Raw genomic sequence first — 19,950 nt, 5'->3', positions numbered from 1 at the left:
TCTTGGCCCAAGGCCAGTTCCTGTGATCAAGTGGCCCCTGAGGGCCCTCAGAAGGCCGGGAGCCAGGGAGAGCGCACTAGAGGCCAGAGGGGGCGGGTACAGCTGGGCTCTGAGCGCAGGAGGGCGGCGGTGAGGGTGACAGGAAGCAGAGGAAAAGGAGAGCAGAGCAAGCAAAACAAAGAGCTTTAAGAACTGTATAAGTCATGAAACCAACCGTTTCCTATATGTGATGTTTTCATGGATGGATATTTGCGTGTTATTTACAAATTGGGATGTTTGAGCAGCAGGCGCGCAACATACAGACGGAGACATGGTTTTCGCATTGTATGTTGGTTGGGTGGCGTGAGTCAGCAGGCAGGTTAAGGTAAATCAAGAACAAAAACAGAAAACAAAAGAGAAAATGAGTCATCAACACAAGCAAAAACTCAAACTCTGAATACTTCACTGGAAATTTTTAGGATTTTGGTAAACTGCATATTTTGCTTAAAAATGAACCAAATCAAAACACATTTTTGCAATCTGTAGGTTACACAGACAGAGGCGTCATTTGCATTTCTGTTTGTAATGCAAATCCAAAGATGACTCACAGACACTTATTTTTTTATTCCAGGCAAAAAAATCAATGTCAGTTTCATGCTTGTTTGGAGCACTTTCTCTATGTGACCCTGGTTATTAAGACTATTGCTCTATGCGACTTTTAAGTTGGGAGTAGGAACTGACACTCATATTTTTGCCTCAGGAAAAAAAAAGTGCATCCACAAAGTAACAGATGAAGTGACTACAAATGGAGAAAGAGAAACAACACGGAAATCCACAGGGCGGCTCGCTTTCATCTTCCCTCCTCCAGGCAGAGCAGCAAGAAGACTGCCCTCAGAAACCATTAGCAGCTGGGCAGCTGAGCTTTGAGACCAGGCGGATTCTGAACACTCCCACCAGAACTGCTGGGTGTGCAGGATTGAGGGAGGCTGCCCTGGAGGTCTCAAACATCTGCAAGCTGCCCCTCACGAGTCCAGCAGCTGAGGGGCCTCTCCCTGGAGAGGCATCCCTGGGAGACAGCACGTCTATGACATTAGCCACCTGAGCCACTGCCCACTGCTGATGAGGCACACACGTGCCCAAACCCCCGGGACTGTGCCCTTGCAGTCGGAAGCCCAGTGTTCGGATCCTTTTTTCCAGGGGAATCAAGATTCCTGTGTCCAGGGAAGCAGAGCACACAGGGGAACCGTTTCTGAGCAGGAAGCCCACAGTGAACGGGCAGCACCCAGACTGTACTGCAAGGCCAACGGCTGGTACAACAAACACCCTGGATTTTTTTTGTTAAAACGGCAGCTTTCAGCCTGGATTGTTCAGATCATTAACTTCTCAAAACCATGAAACATCTCATGTAAACAAAAGAATATGTGTAATTATATATATACACACATGTATTTTACATAAAGGTAATAAAGCATCCATATATTCATTATCCAGCTTAAAATCCAGAATGTCACCATTACTCTGAAAGCCCTTCCTGTTTCTCCCTTCCCCAGATGAAGTTGTGGTTAGTCGCTCAGTTGTGTCTGACTCTGCGATCCCCATGGATTGTAGCCCACCAGGCTCCTCTATCCCTGGGGGTTCTCCAGACAGGAATACTGGAGTAGGTTGCCATGCCCTCCTCCACCAGATGTAGTAACTACACCTAATTATTGTTAATAATTGCTTTTCTTTACTGCTTTAGCTCAAACTCTTAAAATGAGCTATACTTGTCTTTTCTTAACTCTGTGATGGGATTTGACTGTATGTAGCCCTTGTGGGCTCGGGCGAACTTGTGCTCTGACTCTGAGCAAACGCCGATTTGAGAGGTGTCCTCCTGATGAGGATTTCATTCACTGTGTCAACAAACCACTTCTGCTGCTGCTGCAGACACTGCCGCGGATATCAGAGTGGAGAGCGTCTCCAGGCTCTGCCGCTGCAGACACTGCCGCGGACATCAGAGTGAAGAACGTCTCCAGGCTCTGCCGCTGCAGACACTGCCGCGGACATCGGAGTGAAGAACGTCTCCAGGCTCACCTGCTCAGGCACACTGCACACCTGTACCTTGGAGGCTGTAGCTACAGACGTGCCCGACCTCCCCAGACCCCCAGCAGCAGCGCCCACATCCTCACCACCGCTGGCCACGTCGGAATTTCTGTTTGACAAACCAGTAGGAGTGAAACGGCATCTTGGTGCCATTTCACTTTGCATTTCTTTGATTACAAATAAGGTTGAGCATCTTTCCGGGGCCGTTTATGTCTTCTGCTCTGTAAGATGCCTTGGGCTCACAGAAGAGCCTCGCACACTCTGGACACTAACCTTCCCCCGAGGTCTGGAAGGCCTCTGCCCTCCAGCCCTGGTCACTACGTGTTGGCCTCACAATCTTTGCTCCCGTGGATCTCACACCATCTCATCTTACAGGCTCACAATTCCCAGTCTTACATTATTGGCCTGAGTCTCCTCTGGCTGCCCATGGACGACTCCAGGGAGGGCAGCCAGACTGAACTCTAATACGGATAAAGTGCAGCCAGACAGTCCTCAGAAAACCTGTTCCTCACAATTTTCTCCCTTTTCAATGAAAGACCGACCACTTCTCCAAGTGCTCAGATAAAAATTCTGCTGCCATCCTTGCATCATCTCTCACACTCCCACCTGACTCATCTACAGCTCTACCTTGAAGTTACACCCAGAACTTGACCATGTCTCACTGCACCCCAGCTCCCCAGCTCCACTCCTGGCTCGTGGCAGTAATGCTGGGCCACACACACATCTTCTGTGGCCCGATATCCAGTTGTCAGAGCTTATATCTTTGTTCCTGAAAGCTTTCCCAGGCCAGGACACAAGGCGTACAGCCTAATGTCAATAAATGATGAGTTGTTATTCAATCACTAAGTCATATCCAACTCTTTGCCACCCCATGGACAGCAGCCCGCCAGGCTCCTCTATCCACGGCACTTTCCAGGCAAGAATACTGGAGTCAGTTGCCATTTTCTTCTCCAGGGAATCTTCATGGGATTGAACCTGGGTCTCCTTCATTGGCAGGTAGATTCATTACCACTGAGCCACCAGGGAAGCCCAATACAGGCTGATTCTTTGGCCCTCTCTACCTGTGGCCAACAATGCCTGGTGGGGATGCCCAAGGATATAACAGCAGCTGACCTGCCAGCACCTTCCACGAGCTGCCCCACCTTCCTTCCCACTCGCTTCCAGATAACAACTTGAACCGCAGCCTTGTCTCAGGTCTGTTTCTAGGACAACCCAGCTGAAACAGCCTCTGCTTGCACCTGCACACGCTTCTCGACTCCACCAGGGCTGCGGCCTGAAAGGCCAGACGGTGTCACTCCTCACAAAACCCTCCAAGTCCTCCCACCTCACTCAGAAGAAAGCCAAGCTCTACTGACCGCACAGCCTTCCCTGTGCAGCCACCATGCCCACCCCCTCAGCCCCGAGGGGGCCTCTGCTGTCCCCAGCTCCAACTGGCTCTGCTTCCTCGTGAGCCCGGCTCGCTGCCTGGAGCCGCGCCTCAGCGACACACAAGCACCCAGTCCTCACGCCCTCTGCTCTGTGTTCCCCCCATCACTGACACTGTGTGTCCTGCCCACTAGGATGAAATAGGAGTTTCATCTTTTGTCCCAGCACTTAGGACAGTGCTGAGCACACGACAGGCACTGCACAAGTATCTTAACACACATACATGAAGGAGTGTGATGTGACTATCCTTTCCCTCTTCATGGATTGGCATTCCTCCTTTTGATAAACAAAAACTTTATTTTATACAATTTTTTCCAGTTACGGCTGGTACTTTACATATATTTTGCTTAACAAATCATCCCTATCTCAAGGTCTTAAAGATAATCTCTTGTATTTTCTTCTAAGACTTTTAAAGTTTTGTCTCTTACACTTACGTTTTTTCACCCATTTGCTGCATTTTTGTGAATGGTATGAACCAAGATCCAATGTCTCTTTTCCCCTGTGTTGTTCATCAGTTACGCCCACACGGAGTCACCCACCAAGTCTCCAAATACAACCGAGTCTGTGTCCAGGCTCTCGAGCTATTCCTATGCCAACACCACACTGTTTTAATTGCTACAACTTTCCAGGATGTCTCCTCACTGTCAGGAGCAGCCTCCCCACCACAGCCCCCCAGGAGCACCTTCTTCTCAAGTATCTTGGCCATTTGTGAGCCTTTCTCTTTCTTATAAATGTTAAAAACAACTTGCCAAACTGCATAAAAAGAGACAAACAAAAGGAAAAGCAAAATAATTGGTATTTTTATTGACGTTGCATTGAATCCATAGATCAACTGGGGAGCGCTGCCGTCTCTGCGACACTGGCAGTCCTTATTGCCGTGACGTATGTCATGCGACAGAGCCCATCTGTTCAGGCCGCCTTAACATCTGCTCCTTATTGCCGTGACGTATGTCATGCGACAGAGCCCATCTGTTCAGGCCGCCTTAACATCTGCTCCTTATTGCCGTGACGTATGTCATGCGACAGAGCCCATCTGTTCAGGCCGCCTTAACATCTGCTCCTTATTGCCGTGACGTATGTCATGCGACAGAGCCCATCTGTTCAGGCCGCCTTAACATCTGCTCCTTATTGCCGTGACATATGTATATCATGCGACAGAGCCCATCTGTTCAGGCCGCCTTAACATCTGCTCCTTATTGCCGTGACATATGTATATCATGCGACAGAGCCCATCTGTTCAGGCCGCCTTAACATCTGCTCCTTATTGCCGTGACGTATGTCATACGACAGAGCCCATCTGTTCAGGCCGCCTTAACATCTGCTCCTTATTGCCGTGACGTATGTATATCATACGACAGAGCCCATCTGTTCAGGCCGCCTTAACATCTGCTCCTTATTGCCGTGACGTATGTCATACGACAGAGCCCATCTGTTCAGGCCGCCTTAACATCTGCTCCTTATTGCCGTGACATATGTATATCATGCGACAGAGCCCATCTGTTCAGGCCGCCTTAACATCTGCTCCTTATTGCCGTGACATATGTATATCATGCGACAGAGCCCATCTGTTCAGGCCGCCTTAACATCTGCTCCTTATTGCCGTGACATATGTATATCATGCGACAGAGCCCATCTGTTCAGGCCGCCTTAACATCTGCTCCTTATTGCCGTGACGTATGTCATACGACAGAGCCCATCTGTTCAGGCCGCCTTAACATCTGCTCCTTATTGCCGTGACGTATGTCATACGACAGAGCCCATCTGTTCAGGCCGCCTTAACATCTGCTCCTTATTGCCGTGACATATGTATATCATGCGACAGAGCCCATCTGTTCAGGCCGCCTTAACATCTGCTCCTTATTGCCGTGACGTATGTCATACGACAGAGCCCATCTGTTCAGGCCGCCTTAACATCTGCTCCTTATTGCCGTGACATATGTATATCATACGACAGAGCCCATCTGTTCAGGCCGCTTTAACATCTGCTCCTTATTGCCGTGACATATGTATATCCTGCGACAGAGCCCATCTGTTCAGGCCGCCTTAACATCTGCTCCTTATTGCCGTGACATATGTATATCATACGACAGAGCCCATCTGTTCAGGCCGCCTTAACATCTGCTCCTTATTGCCGTGACATATGTATATCATACGACAGAGCCCATCTGTTCAGGCCGCCTTAACATCTGCTCCTTATTGCCGTGACGTATGTATATCATGCGACAGAGCCCATCTGTTCAGGCTGCCTTAACATCTGCTCCTTATTGCCGTGACATATGTATATCATGCGACAGAGCCCATCTGTTCAGGCCGCCTTAACATCTGCTCCTTATTGCCGTGACATATGTATATCATGCGACAGAGCCCATCTGTTCAGGCCGCCTTAACATCTGCTCCTTATTGCCGTGACATATGTATATCATGCAACAGAGCCCATCTGTTCAGGCTGCCTTAACATCTGCTCCTTATTGCCGTGACGTATGTCATACGACAGAGCCCATCTGTTCAGGCCGCCTTAACATCTGCTCCTTATTGCCGTGACATATGTATGTCATGCGACAGAGCCCATCTGTTCAGGCCGCTTTAACATCTGCTCCTTATTGCCGTGACATATGTATGTCATGCGACAGAGCCCATCTGTTCAGGCCGCCTTAACATCTGCTCCTTATTGCCGTGACATATGTATATCATGCGACAGAGCCCATCTGTTCAGGCCGCCTTAACATCTGCTCCTTATTGCCGTGACATATGTATGTCATGCGACAGAGCCCATCTGTTCAGGCCGCTTTAACATCTGCTCCTTATTGCCGTGACATATGTATATCATGCGACAGAGCCCATCTGTTCAGGCCGCCTTAACATCTGCTCCTTATTGCCGTGACATATGTATATCATACGACAGAGCCCATCTGTTCAGGCCGCTTTAACATCTGTCAATAAAGCTTAATAATTCTGCACAAAGAGGTCTTGCACACATACCTTGTTAGGTTTATCATCAGGGGTGCTGATGTTGTAACGAAATACAATACACTCTCTTGAGCAACCTCACATTTAATTAGTTTTAGATTATCCTAGATTTCATCCACAGATGATATGTCATCTTTGACTAATGGCAGTTACTTAGTCCTCTTCTGAAACTTCAGTATTGACTTTATTTTTCTGTCTTATTCATTCGGCAAGTATTTACGAATACCTGCCCACTGCCAGGCGCTGTTTTAAGCACTGGAATCAGCAGTGAGCAAAACAGACAAAAATCTGTTCTTATGAAGCTGACATACAACTTACTGAACTGTTGATATATTGTTCAATGTTGAAAAGTAGTGGTTACAGACATCATTGTCCTTTTCTGATTTTAAAGGGAATTCTTTCCAAATTTCACCACTGTAGATATTTGCATAGGGCTTCTTGGTGAATACTCTTCATCAAGTTAACACATGCTAATCATTTCCATCATAAATAAAATCTGAATTTTACTGAGTATCTTTTCTGCATCTGTGACAGGCTTATTAACAGTGTCCTTTGACCTGTTCATGTAAATTACAGTGATAGACTTTCTGTTGTGGAATCTGGTGTTCCTGGGATAAACCTGATTGTACTTCTTCCTGGACACTGCGGGACCTGGCTTGCTTACATGCTGTTTTGAATTCTATGTTAATGAGTGAGTATGGATTATGATCTTCCTTTCTTACACTCTTCTTAAAATTTTTGATGTCAAGATTCAAGGCTACATTGTATGATGTAGCCTCATACAACTAGTTAGGAAATGTTCCCTCTTCTATTCTCTAGAACATATTTAGCATTGAAATGGCCTTTCCCCATGTTTGAGGTGGAAATTTAGTGTACATGACTGTTATAATCCAGTGGTGTGAGCCATGCCTGAACATGGACCCCAATGGACCTCACACCTACTCTTGGAAGACTCTGTGTGTCCTGGAGATAGCAGGCACAACTAAGGAAAGACTGCTGTTTCCATTTATCAGGTGACTCAAAGCTGCAGGTTTCAGAGCAAGAGAAGGCTCTCTAGCAGGTCCACACTGCAGTGTCAGGAGCCTGCCACTTGGGCCACAAGCCCCAGCAGGCCCCATGGTGCTAGGAATATCTGTGGTAGATAAACACCTGTGTGGGGCCCTCAAAGCCCCCACAGGAAAGTCAATATAGTCACCTAGGCTCCTGGCAATGGCACCCACTCCAGTCCTCTTGCCTGGAAAATCCCATGGACGGAGGAGCCTGGTAGGCTGCAGTCCATGGGGTCGCTAAGAGTCAGACACGACTGAGCGACTTCACCTTCACTTTTCACTTTCGTGCACTGAAGAAGGAAATGGCAACCCACTCCAGTGTTCTTGCCTGGAGAATCCCAGGGATGGGGGAGCCTGGTGGGCTGCCATCTATGGGGTTGCACAGAGTCGGACACGACTGAAGCGACTTAGCAGCAGCAGCAGCAGCAGGCTCCTGGAGCAAAGATTCACGTCATCTGCAGAGATGTCATGCCTGGCTACAAGGTCCTACAGAGACTGTGTGACCATGAGATGCCGTATCTATGGCACCAAAGTTGCCCTCACGAGTCATGTGCTGCAGGCCCAGCAACAGTCCGGGGCACAATGGACATGCCACATCTGGGGCCACGCGGGAGCAAATCTAGAGGCCACAGTCACATGACAGGAAGGCCCAGCCCAGCCTCTCGCCTCTGTCACACCAGTCTCTTCTCAGGTCACCCTTTCCCAGCACATGATGGGATGGTCACTAAAACTGGGCCGTAAAACTCAAAACCTGGTTATGGAGGGACTGGCTCGATATACCAGTACAACCCTCAGTAGAGCCCCGGGCAGGGCCACCCAAGAGACAGCGTGAGGCAGAGCTCTGAGTGGTGTGCGCAATCTACCATGGCATGTGTACATGTGTGTGCGTGCGTGCGTGTGTGTGTGTGTGTGTGTCTGTGTGTAGGGAGAAGTTGTCTGTGATAAGGCAAGGACTCCAGCTTGCTCAGGCCTCTGGAGGGAACAAGGTTTGGGGCAGAGGCACCGGCTGGACCTGGGAATGGACACTACGTGTCATATGTCAACACCCACCCCGGCACCCACAGCCACAGAGGCACTAAAACCCATGCACCCTGGACGCACTGGCCGACAGATGTCCGCAGGCCTCTGTCACCAGCCCCCACTCACACGGCAGACCCACAGAGGCAGGGACTGAGACAGCTGGGAGGAAGGCTGTGCCTGGGCCCGACAGCCAGGCTCCTCCTTAGCAAAGCGAATACAGCCACAGCCACTACTGAACACCTGCCCATTACAAGCAGAGGCCACCTGCAGGCCTCCAAGGAGAGCCGTACTTGGTGCTGCCAGCAGTCACTTTGTGGGAAACTTTCACCTGGAAACAGCAGTGATGGGCCTCCACAGGGACCACTCACACCTCGGGTCAGGCCTGCCTTGGCGGATGCACTAGCGTCAGAGATGTACCAGAACACGATTCCACAAGACATCCACTTAGAGGAGAAAGGAGGGCCAACAGGGCGAGAGACCCAGGACCTGCTAGCATGTCAGCCTCCACATCACTCAGGTGTCGGCCCGGCGAACAGCTGGGACAGCCTCTCGCAGGCCCAGAAAAGACACTGGGATGGTGGGGCTGTCCTTCAAGAGGAATGGACGGCCGATAGATATACTGGGTGCCCAACCCGAAAAAATGCATGGATTTAGGAAACAAGGACCCAAAGTAGAGGTGGCCCCTGTCACCCACAGGAGCCCAGGGGCACTTTGCGCCACCATCCCACAAACTCAAGTGAGGCATAAACAGGTGGAGACAGCTTCCTCTGTGGGACCCAGGAGGCCACCTTGGCTCCTGTGACTCTGGGCTCTTCACAGCCAAGGTGTGAAGGGCAGAGCTGCCCTTGCACGGGGCAGGGAGAAGTCTGTCTGGAAATCAGGGGGCTCCCAGGGGCCTTTCTAGAAGTTTCTGGGACCAGTCTGAACTGTGCCTGCACCATTATGGCAGCTAGAGCCACCACAGGGAACAACAAGCAGGGCCTTGGCGGTACAGCATGAAGGCTGGCTCACTTGGTATGACCAGCAACCGGAGCAGCAGAGGACTGGCCACAGCAAAGATCCCAAGATGACGTGGGTCCCCATGGCAACCGTAGGCGCCCTGTTCCTCCTCCCATCAACTCCCTCCTCCCTGAGGTCATGACCAGCACCATCTGAAGCCAGAGACAGGACCCGACATGAAGAGTAGGCAGAGCCGGGTGGGGCCCGGGCTGCAAGCAGATGCCCCCGCCCCGCATGTGGCCCTTAGGCCCAGCAGCACAGGCTGCGGGAGCCTGCTTTACCTGCCTCGGGGCACTCGGGTTCCTGGGAATCCACACCCCAGGCAAGCCTTTAGCCGAGACCTGGTGGGCACAGAACTCTGCAGCTCACCCGACATGGAGCTGGAGCCTCAGCCCCTGTGGTTCTTCTCTCCCCACCTACCTCCCCAAAGCCCTCCCCGTGGTTCTGCCTCGGAACATGTCCCAAAAATAACTTTTCCAAGAACCCTCACCTCCGTGTCTGTTCCTGGGGAACTCAACGTAAGAAACGTTGATGTAGATGTTCTTGTCTTTGATCCTATCAATCTGTTGTGCTTGAAGAACACCGCTTATGACTCAGATTATTTCAGGTTTGTTGAGACATGTTCATGCTCTGCCCTCAGTCAGTTTTCAGATATAATCCGTGCATTTTAGTAAGAACTAGAATCTTCAGCATGTGTGTGTGTGCACACATGCACACGTATGTAAAACAAACCTGATATTTTAAAATACTCCAAATCCTTCTTAGCTTTAGTTGTATCTTTTTGGAACCAGTTGTCAGGTGCATCCGTATTAGACACATACGAAATTACAAGATCCTTATCTTCCTGGTCACTTACACTCCCAGTGATTCTCAGGCCATCAGCCTGGAAGACCTTCTGGGAACCAATTTCTTACCCAAGATAAAGCATGTGCCTACAGGACACCCAGCCCCCAAACTCGCCTCTGGGGAGGAGCTTCGTGGGGAAGCATCCTCTGAGGAGGAGCTAACCCCCAGGCCTGGAGGCACAGTGGGGAGACCGCTCAGGGCCTGCAGGGGCAGGAGAGCTACTCACCGCAATCTCTGTTACTAAAATATCAGTAATACTTCCCAACACAGTGACAAAGTCAAAGACATTCCAGGCGTCTCTGAAATAGTTCTGGAGAGAAAGAAGGGCAGTTAGTGCTGGGCTGGCGGGGGTGGGGAGGCTCTGCAGACAAGCTGTAGGAGGTGGCCTCTCGTCAAGAAGGTAGCAGAGGATACATGGGCTCCCTCGTGGGCAGGTGGGCGGAGCACAAGGCCGCACATCCCCTCCCCTCCAGGAACAGGGTGGGGGCATAGGTGGGGCAGAACCCGGCAGTCACTTCCCTGGGGCCCCTTCAGGGTCATATGTGCTCTGGGGGTTCAGGGAATCCCAGCTCCAAACAATGAACACTCAAAGATCCCCTACAGAGGGGTGGCCAGAACACAGACACCAAAAGGCCTGGAGGGGCTAAGGCACATACCAGCACTCCAAAGGCGATGATCTTGAGCACACATTCCATGGAGAACATGGACGTGAACACGATGTTCAGACACTTCAACATCAGCTCGTACTCGTAGGGCGCATCGTAGAACTGCCCAAGGAAGAGGTGCTGTTGGCCATGGGCTCAGCTGCCCCGACCCACCCCACCGGGCTCATGAAGACCTCCTGTCAGAGCACAGTGGGCAGACACACCTGCCGCGCTGGGACACCCCTCCCTGCTCCCCGTGTCTTCCAGAACCTTCTTACGATCTCAGCCCACGGACAACCAGGAAATCTGGGTTGCATAGGCAACCCAAGCTGACCAGCACTCAGGGTAGTATCACTGCTGCTCACACCCCAGGAGGAGCGGGCCCTCCACCCGGCTAGAGTCGAGTCCCCATGTCCACGGGCGCCTGCAATCCACCATGCAGGCCTCACGCACCTTCATCATCAGCACCACTGTGTTGAGGGCTATCATGGCCATGATGAAATATTCAAAGGGTGGTGAGACCACGAACGTCCACGTCTTGTACTGGAACGACTGCTTGTTCTGGGGCATGTACCGCGTCAGGGGTTTGGCGCTAATGGCGAAGTCGATACAAGCCCTCTGCGAGGGAGAAAGGAGAAGTGAGAACTTGGACCCCTTGGAGCCCCTGCACACCCCCTCCCCCAGCCACACACAGAGCCCCGATGACAGAAGGCCTTCTCCAGGCAGCCCTCCCCACCCCATGCTGGCCAGTGGTCCCCACGCAGAAGGGAGGCCCAAGGGCCCTGACCACATTGCCCACCAGGGAGCTGCCTGGAAATGGAGAGGCAGAGAGTCCTACCTCATTCTTCTCCAAGCTGCACTCAGACATGACTTTGTCCCCCTGCTCCTGGAAGGTGATGATGATCAAGGCCACAAAGATGTTTACAAAGAAGAAGGGGAAGACCACGAAGTAGACCACATAGAAAATGGACAGCTCCATGCGGTACCCAGGGCTTGGGCCCTGCTCCTCGTAGGTGGCATCCACCGAGTGTTTCAGCACCCTGGGCCAAGAGCCAACACCAAACATCAGGGGAGCCCAGGAGGACATGGTCCCAGGAAAGACGAGACCCGCGTCACAGGAGGGCTTCTGTGGCTGAGCTGGGGTGGTGCCATGCACGGCCAGGCCTGCTCCCCAGGAGAGCCGTGTCTCCCAGCAGCAGGCTGCCCCTCCCAAAGGGCTTGTACTCAGGGCTGCTGGGGACCTCCAGGAGGAGGCCTTGGCTGCCTGAGGTCCTATCCCTACAAGGAGAAGCGGGAGAGGCCCAGCAGTCCTGTGCAGCCCAGCTCTCTCCCATCTCACACCAGGTCACCTACCCATACCCTGCTTCACCTGTTTTCAGGAAGCCCTGTGTTCAGCAGAGTCTCCTGGCAGAGCATCACCCCTACCTTCTGAGGGATGGTCCTCTCAGCCCTAAAGGAAGCCCCTGACATCCAGCGCGGCACTGAACACATGCATCCCTCAGGCTCCCCTTAACGAGGCCAGCAGCCAGCAACTCTTCCCTCCAGCACCCTGCCACTGAGCGGGGATTTTTAGGAGCTCATGATACTGTGCTCTGGGCTTACTCTCCTCCTCCTCCAGGCTGCCCACTCCCAGAGGGAGGGCCTCCTCTCACCAGTAAGCACAGAGCCTAGGGCGTATCTGCTTAGTGACAGGTGCAGAGTCTGAGCTCCCCACCCAGCTGCCCCTCTCTCTCGCCGAGCAGCCGTGAGGAGCCGGGCAGCACTCACATGGGCCACCCTTCGCCTGTGGACACAGTGAACAGCGTTAGCAGGGCCCAGAGCACGTTGTCATAGTGGAAGTCGTATTTCTTCCACTGCCGCGGCTGAGCTTCCACCTCCTCCTTCTCGTAGTCCAAATACTGGCCCCTGGGGGTGGGAACACAGAGGGAGCCAGAAGTCAAAGGCAAAGGATCTAAACAAACCCCCGTGTCTGCAGTCAACCAACTTTTAAAAAGGGTCGTCCATTCAGGGGAGAAAGACTGGTCTCTTCATCAGATGGTGCTGAAACCACTGAGTATCTACAGGCGAGAATATGAATGTGGACCCCCATCTCACCCCATGTGTACAAATTAACTCAAAATAGATCAAAGGCCTAAATGTAAGCAGTAACTCTATAAGACTCTTAGAAGAAAATAAAGGGGGCCACAGAAAAAATAGGTAAATTGGACTTTGTCAAAATGGAAAGCTCTGTTTTTCAAAGGAAATCATCAACACTCAAAACGGGACTAAAGACAGAAAGCCATCTGTCTGATAAGGGCCTTTCTAGCAGCACACTAACTGAGGTCTATCCCTACAGGAGAAGCGGGAGAGGCCCAGCAGTCCTGTGCTGCCCGGCCGTCTCCCATCTCACACCAGGGTGTTCATACAATGGATGACCCTTTCAGTTTTAAAAATGGATACAAGACCTGAATAGATATTTTTGCAAAGAAGACATACAAATTATCAATATGCATATGAAAAGAGGCTTTACATCATGAATCATCAAGGAAACACAAATCAAACCACAATGAGACACCACTTTATCCCCACTAAGATGGCTATAATTACATTTTTTAAAAGGAAAATAACAGTGTTGGCAAGCCCGTGAAGAAATCAGAACTCTCAGACACTGTTGGTGGGAAACAGTTTGGCAGCTCCTGAAACTGACAAAGAGAATCACCACGCAGCCCAGCAACCCCACCTCCAGGCTTATCCTCGAGAAAAATGAGAGCACCTGTGCACAGAAAAAGTTGCACATGTATTCAAAGCAGCAGTAACCACAGCAGCCCAAACGTGGGGACAACCCAAACGTCCACCAACAGGTAGGCAGATTCGTTTAGTGAGGTTTGACGATAAAAGGAATGACATCCAACCGTCAGGGGAGGGAGACCACTTGGGCCACAGCAGCAGAGACCTTGACCGCCGAAGTGGTGGGAGTAGGGTACAGCGCGCCACACAGAGCACACGATTCCCTTGGTGTGCAAAGTCCAGGATGGCGCTCACACGGGCACCAGCCTTTCCCCCGCCCCTCCCTGAGGGCACTTCTCTTGTCTGCTCAGCTGGGGCCCAAGGCCTCAGTGATGAGGAAGTGGCTTCAGCCCTGGGGCTGCCCCCTGAGCTTAGGGCCCAGCCTGGATCTTGAGGGTTGACACAGCGTCCAGCAGAGGCCGCACTGAGCTCCCTGAGGCGTGCAGGCAGGAAGGGCCCGGGCACGGCACTGGGGACAGTGGAGGGCCCCAGTTTACCTGCAGTCCCGCTCCAGCTCCTTGGACTCATCGGTGCAGTAGAAAAACTTCCCCTTGAAGAGCTGTACCGCGATGACAGCAAATATGAACATGAAGAGCATGTAGACGATCAGGATGTTGAGGACGTTCTTCAGGGAGTTCACCACACAGTCAAACACAGCCTGGGGAGGGGCAGGGCCGTGAGGGGGCGGGGCCAGCCCGGGACCCGGAGGGGTCTGCACCGGGGACCAGGAGGGTCCTCCTGGACCGGATGGGTGGGCAGGAGGTGCTAAAGAGGTGGTGTGGGCAGGGGGCCCAACACCACGGAGAGCCTGGGGCTGGGGCCAGCGTTAGGCCACTCAGCCAGGCCTCGGGCCAGCACGGAGGGAAGGCACAGGGCTAAACTGAGGGCACTGCTTGGCCTCTGCCCATCGGGGGCATTCGGGATGGGGTAGCCAACCGGCGATATGAGGCCAGCTCAAGGCAGGACTTGGGCACGTGCGTGAACCAGAGGGGACTCCCAGCTGTTCCCACTGCCCAGGCCACCTGTTCTCCAGTGAACCTCTCCCTGCTGCCCTGGTCTGGTTGTTGCTGGCTGTGCACAGAGGCCAATCTGCAACCGGCTCCCAAGGGCCCATGGGGCACACTCCACACATGGGCAGCCGCCCTGGCAGCCCTGCCCCTGGTGCCTCAGTCACCCTTGAGCCGCCCCTTCAACATGGGCTCTAAGCAAACCACCCCCCAGAACCTCACATCACTTAGTATCTCCACGGCCTGCAGGTCAAAGGTTCTCCTAACATTTTACTGCACAGTCTTGGAGGATTAAGTGAATTTAAGCACAAGCTCAGCAACAATTAGACTGCAGCACAATTCTAAAGCCATATCCCCCAACCCCTGCTCTCCTGGCATCTCCCTGTGACCCTGACCTCTGCACTACAGCTGCTGATGAAACACTTGGTCCTGTGGGTGCCCCTGAGTGGAGGAAGAATAGCCTCACAGGATATGCAGAAGAGGAGCCCCCTCGGAGATGGTCACAGAGCTGAGAGCCCATCCCATGCACACAATGTAGGGCCTCCCTCGTGGGCGCCTCTCCTCAGCTGTGCTTGTCCCCATCCCACACGGGAAGCTGCAGGGGGCCAGGCAAGATACATATGTGCACACCGCAGTGCATTCCTACATGTACGTGTGTGCACACACATGTACACACACGCGGTCTACCTATAAACGTGTACACACATAGGTACACATGCACACACACAGCCCCCACCCCCCTCCAGGCCCCACTCCAGACTCTCACTTTGAGCTTGGGCAGCCGCTTGATGGTCTTGAGTGGCCTCAGCACACGCAGGACCCTCAGGGACTTGATGGTGCTGATGTCTTTCCCTTTGGAGCCTCTAGAAGGGAGAAGCCACCCATGTAGACAGGTAGGGCGCACACCTGTGCCCAGAGCACTGGGGACAGGGTAGCCTTGGTCCTGAAGACGCCTCAGGCCAGTGCATCTCCCCCAACAGGCTGCCTGAGTGGACAAGGGCTGGGGCCAGGCCAGTGGCACCTGGTGTCCAGGGAGAGCTGAGCTTCTGGGTGGGAAGAGCTCATCTCCCCAGATCCCATCATTCAGCACTCCCACCCACCCCACACCAGAGTCCTCCAGACACCATGCCAAGACCCCAGTGGGAGTAAAGGTAGGTGGGCTCCAGGATGGCAGCCCCAGCCCAGGCAGCACGTGCAAGCCTATGAGCAGTGCAGACCCATGCCCATCACCAGGGAGTTTTCTGGAAGGGCTGGCCTGCCTGCCTTTCCCTGTTGGTGGAGGGAGGGAAGGTTCACACCACCAGGACTGAGCCTGATGTCAGGGAAGTGCCCAGTTGACTGTCATGCAAAGGCAACAGCAGCAGGATCTATCAAGGCTGTGGCAAATGTGGGTGAAGTCCTTTCTTCTGACCCTTCTGACCCTTCACTGCCTGCCGTCTGCCCCTGTAACACGGCAGCATCTGCTCCTGCCTCAGAAACATTAAAACAGACTAACAGCGGCTGTAAATTAAACAGGTGGCTGCCTGGCTCTTCCTGGCTCCATGGCAAACCCCATCGGTCTTTCACCCACAACAAGGCATTTAACATGACTCAAGTTATATAGAGACACTGGTGGGGAGACTTCTACAAAACTGCAAAAACGGTATGTAGGATGACTATAACTGTTATGATTGTGTGTCTAAAATATTGCTGGTTCATTAATGTTCTTCCAGATTTTAAGAAATCTTGTCCCTTAAGCTACCAACAATTTGGTAAGATATACCTTTGTGAACTTCCCCGGTGGCCCAGATGGTAAAGCGTCTGCCTACAAAATGGGAGACCTGGGTTCGATCCCTGGGTTGGGAAGATCTCCTGGAGAAGGAAATGGCACCCCACTCCAGTATTCTTGCCTGGAAAAATCCCATGGACAGAGGAACCTGGTAGGCTACAGTCCATGGGGTCACAAAGAGTCAGACACGACTGAGCGGCATTTACTTTACTTTACTTTACCTTTGTGAACAAAGATGAAACATTTACTTTTTCTCCCTGATTCCTTCAGAATTCAGAGTATTTCAATGAGTATTCTTACTTCCATGACAATATATTTATTTGCATAAGTTCAATAAGAACCTATTCTCCTTCTATAGGACACAATTGGAAACACTGGCCATATGACCAAGGCTTTGACTGACAAGGGGCCGCAGGTAAAATCTGATGGCCATGTCCTTGGCTTGGTTTCCTGGCTTTGAAAGCTTTTGAGAGTTCAGTCTGAAACTCCTTATGAAAATTAGCAGCAACAAAGCAGTCTTAAAAAGAACTTAAATGATCAGTCACTCTTCTTGCAGCACTTATATAAATAATCAGACCAAGTTTAATACAAACAAATTACTTTTACTGTGATTATCTTTGGTTTTTTTTAAAAAAGGGAGTATTACAGAGAGAAAAAATATGTTTGCCCCTCCATAGATATTAGATTCTAGTCCTAATAATTGTTTTTGAGGTTTTGCTATATACCTACAAACTTGTCTGGATCCTGAATTCTACATTTCCTCAAATATCTGGCTCTGACTTAACAAACTCATGTTTCCAGTTTTCTTCCACCCCTCTAATTTGAAATCAATCAGAACAAAGACTGCCCCAAAATCTCCTTGGAAGAAACTGCACCAGGTCTTCCTCGCTACCCAGATGGCAGTGAACCTCAGGGACTTGAACCCTGAATAAATATTTCAGACCTGAAGAAGCTCCAGCATCCCTTCTCTGGTCTGATCCCCTACACTGGTTTCCCAATTCCTGGAGCAGAGACAGGCAGCAGGCCTCAGAGGGCCCCTGCGACAGTGTCCAGCAGGCCAGGCCCCTGCTGGCTTTAGCAGGCTCATGCTGGACCAATCCCAGATCCCCAGCGCCAAGGCTGGGGCTGCCTCACTCCTGTTGCTCTGCCCAGGGCTGATTCCAATCTATCCCAACTGAGTAGATCTGATTTATCTCCACTCACTAGGAAACCCCACAGCAGTACTTGTCTTTGCAAGACATTTAGGGAGACTCCTTATTTCATGAGAGAAGATTATCTTTCCAAATTCATTAAAAGCCTGTGACCCCTGCCTTAAATGGGTAAACACAGTAAACCCTGTGAGCAAGTCCATCACTTGGTTAGGAGCAAATGTGCACAAGATATGATCAGAACCTTTCCTTAACTCTGGCAGACACTGCAGAGTCCCCTGCTAAGACATCAGCTTCCCAGGAGACACCCTTAGACTCTGGCCAAGGTTGGTCCTAATAATAGAAGAGCTTTCGGTTATCTTCAGCGGAGCAATAAATTGTCTATGCTTTGGCCAACACCACCTACGGTACCTGGATTAACACTTTTGGGGAAGTTGAAAATCAGTTACATCAGATCACAGAGCCAGCTACTTGGCTCAAATCTGTGACTTCTTCATGGGATCTTTCTTTGATTAGGGGACCATGACCTGGGCACCATCACTCCAAAATACACTTCAAACATTAGGAATTATCCTGTTTATAATGCCCCTGATATGTCTGTCATATTCTCTCAAAAACTTTAAATACATGTTTGTAGCTGACAGCCTAAGTAAGTGGTCTCCATTCTGACTGGAATGTCAGAAAAGAAGCAAAGAAAATGACCAACATGAGGATTATAAACCTAAAACTGTGATCTGTGTGACTGTCATAGGGATTAAACAGATGCATCATGACCTGTGGATACCAGGTCTAAGATCAAAGCCGCAAAAACTACACAAGGGGAGCGGAGGTGGTGCTGACACCCGTGAATACAAAGGACTGCCTGCCACATCAGTAACAAGGCGCGGCCACTGAGCCACGTGCTGACACCCGTGAATACAAAGGACTGCCTGCCACATCAGTAACAAGGCGCGGCCACTGAGCCACCACAGCGCAGCTGGAGCGAGCCCTCGGGGAATCTGGGGTGGAGTCAGGATGTCCCGCTTCGAGCAGTGAGCCAGCCCCTGTCAGCGGGACACCCCGAGGAGACTCAGGAGGAGAAGGGCAGGACTGGCCCCAGAGAGCTGAGGTGCACATCAAAGAAATGACTTCAGTGAGCCCAGACTCTTGTATTCCCCATATATAGGAAAGCACTAAATTCCTTAAGATACCTGCTGCTGCTGCTGCTGCTAAGTCGCTTCAGTCGTGTCGACTCTGTGCGACCCCAGAGACGGCAGCCCACCAGGCTCCCCCATCCCCGGGATTCTCCAGGCAAGAACACTGGAGTGGGTTGCCATTTCCTTCTCCAATGCACGAAAGTGAAAAGTGAAAGTGAAGTCACTCAGTCATGTCTGACTCCGAGCGACCCCATGGATTGCAGCCCACCAGGCTCCTCCGTCCATGGGATTTTCCAGGCAAGAGTACTGGAGTGGGGTGCCATTGCCTTCTCCTTAAGATGCCTAGTTTTCTTCAATTAACAGTAATCTTTTGATATTCTCTCTACCAGGTCTCTGTTGCAAAAACTCCTACATATCGTGGCTCATGGCTCCCCCTTGCCTCTTTGGTACAATCTCTCAGAGTTATCTGAGATGTTGTGTCCCAGGCTTAAGTCCTCAGTTTTGTCAGCCAGATACAAGGTAACTCTCAACTTACAGGTTGTAAATTTTTTTTCAGATGTCAACTACAAATTGGCACTTGTCATCTACCTCTGCAAGGATTAAATCATGAGCTGCTGCAGCTGCTGACTTGCAACACCTGCCCGAAAGGAATTCCAGGTGGAGAGCACAAATGAGGCCCTCGGTGCTCTAGGAAAAAACGGCAGAACAGCTCTTCAGACAGATATTTCCAGGAGTCGATTTTATGAGCCCAATTCTTGCATCTCCTCATATCTAGAAAAGCACTAAAATCTTTCATGGCGATGACTGCTCCTCATCATGAGCAGAAACCTTCTGCAAAATGTATGTGCTTGATTGCATGTATTCCCCTTCGCCAAAATCACATATTTACTGACCTTTCCCCCTACTTCTTTGGAGCAGTTTCTCAGAGCTATCTGAAATGCTATCTCCCACGACACAGTTCTCATTTTGCCCCAAATAAAACTTAACTTGCACCTCTCACATTGTCCTTTTTAAGTCGGCACAGTGGACACACCTAAAATTTTTATCACATCTCTCAGTTGGGTTGACAGTTTGATCAGAAGGGGAGAACTGTTTAAAAAAAAAAAAAAAAAAAGAG

At 51.1% G+C, this 19,950-nt stretch overlaps 1 protein-coding gene across 2 annotated transcripts in view; it reads right to left on the bottom strand.

The window, feature by feature from the left end:
• Positions 1-19,950, bottom strand: part of CACNA1B (calcium voltage-gated channel subunit alpha1 B) — a 210,061-nt gene that overhangs the window by 31,207 nt on the left and 158,904 nt on the right. For both annotated transcript variants that reach the window (XM_055541721.1, XM_055541722.1), the window contains exons 25-32: positions 15,548-15,644; positions 14,272-14,432; positions 12,776-12,913; positions 11,847-12,048; positions 11,462-11,626; positions 11,021-11,131; positions 10,591-10,674; positions 215-220 (exon numbers count right to left, since the gene is read on the bottom strand). In XM_055541721.1, the coding sequence (XP_055397696.1) occupies positions 215-220; positions 10,591-10,674; positions 11,021-11,131; positions 11,462-11,626; positions 11,847-12,048; positions 12,776-12,913; positions 14,272-14,432; positions 15,548-15,644 (964 nt within the window). The remainder of the gene's footprint in view (positions 1-214; positions 221-10,590; positions 10,675-11,020; positions 11,132-11,461; positions 11,627-11,846; positions 12,049-12,775; positions 12,914-14,271; positions 14,433-15,547; positions 15,645-19,950) is intronic.

This window comes from Bubalus kerabau, chromosome 11, assembly GCF_029407905.1.
Source record: "Bubalus kerabau isolate K-KA32 ecotype Philippines breed swamp buffalo chromosome 11, PCC_UOA_SB_1v2, whole genome shotgun sequence".
NCBI lineage: Eukaryota > Metazoa > Chordata > Mammalia > Artiodactyla > Bovidae > Bubalus > Bubalus kerabau.
Note: the sequence above shows the minus strand (reverse complement) of the source record. Positions and strands in the feature narration are given on the sequence as shown.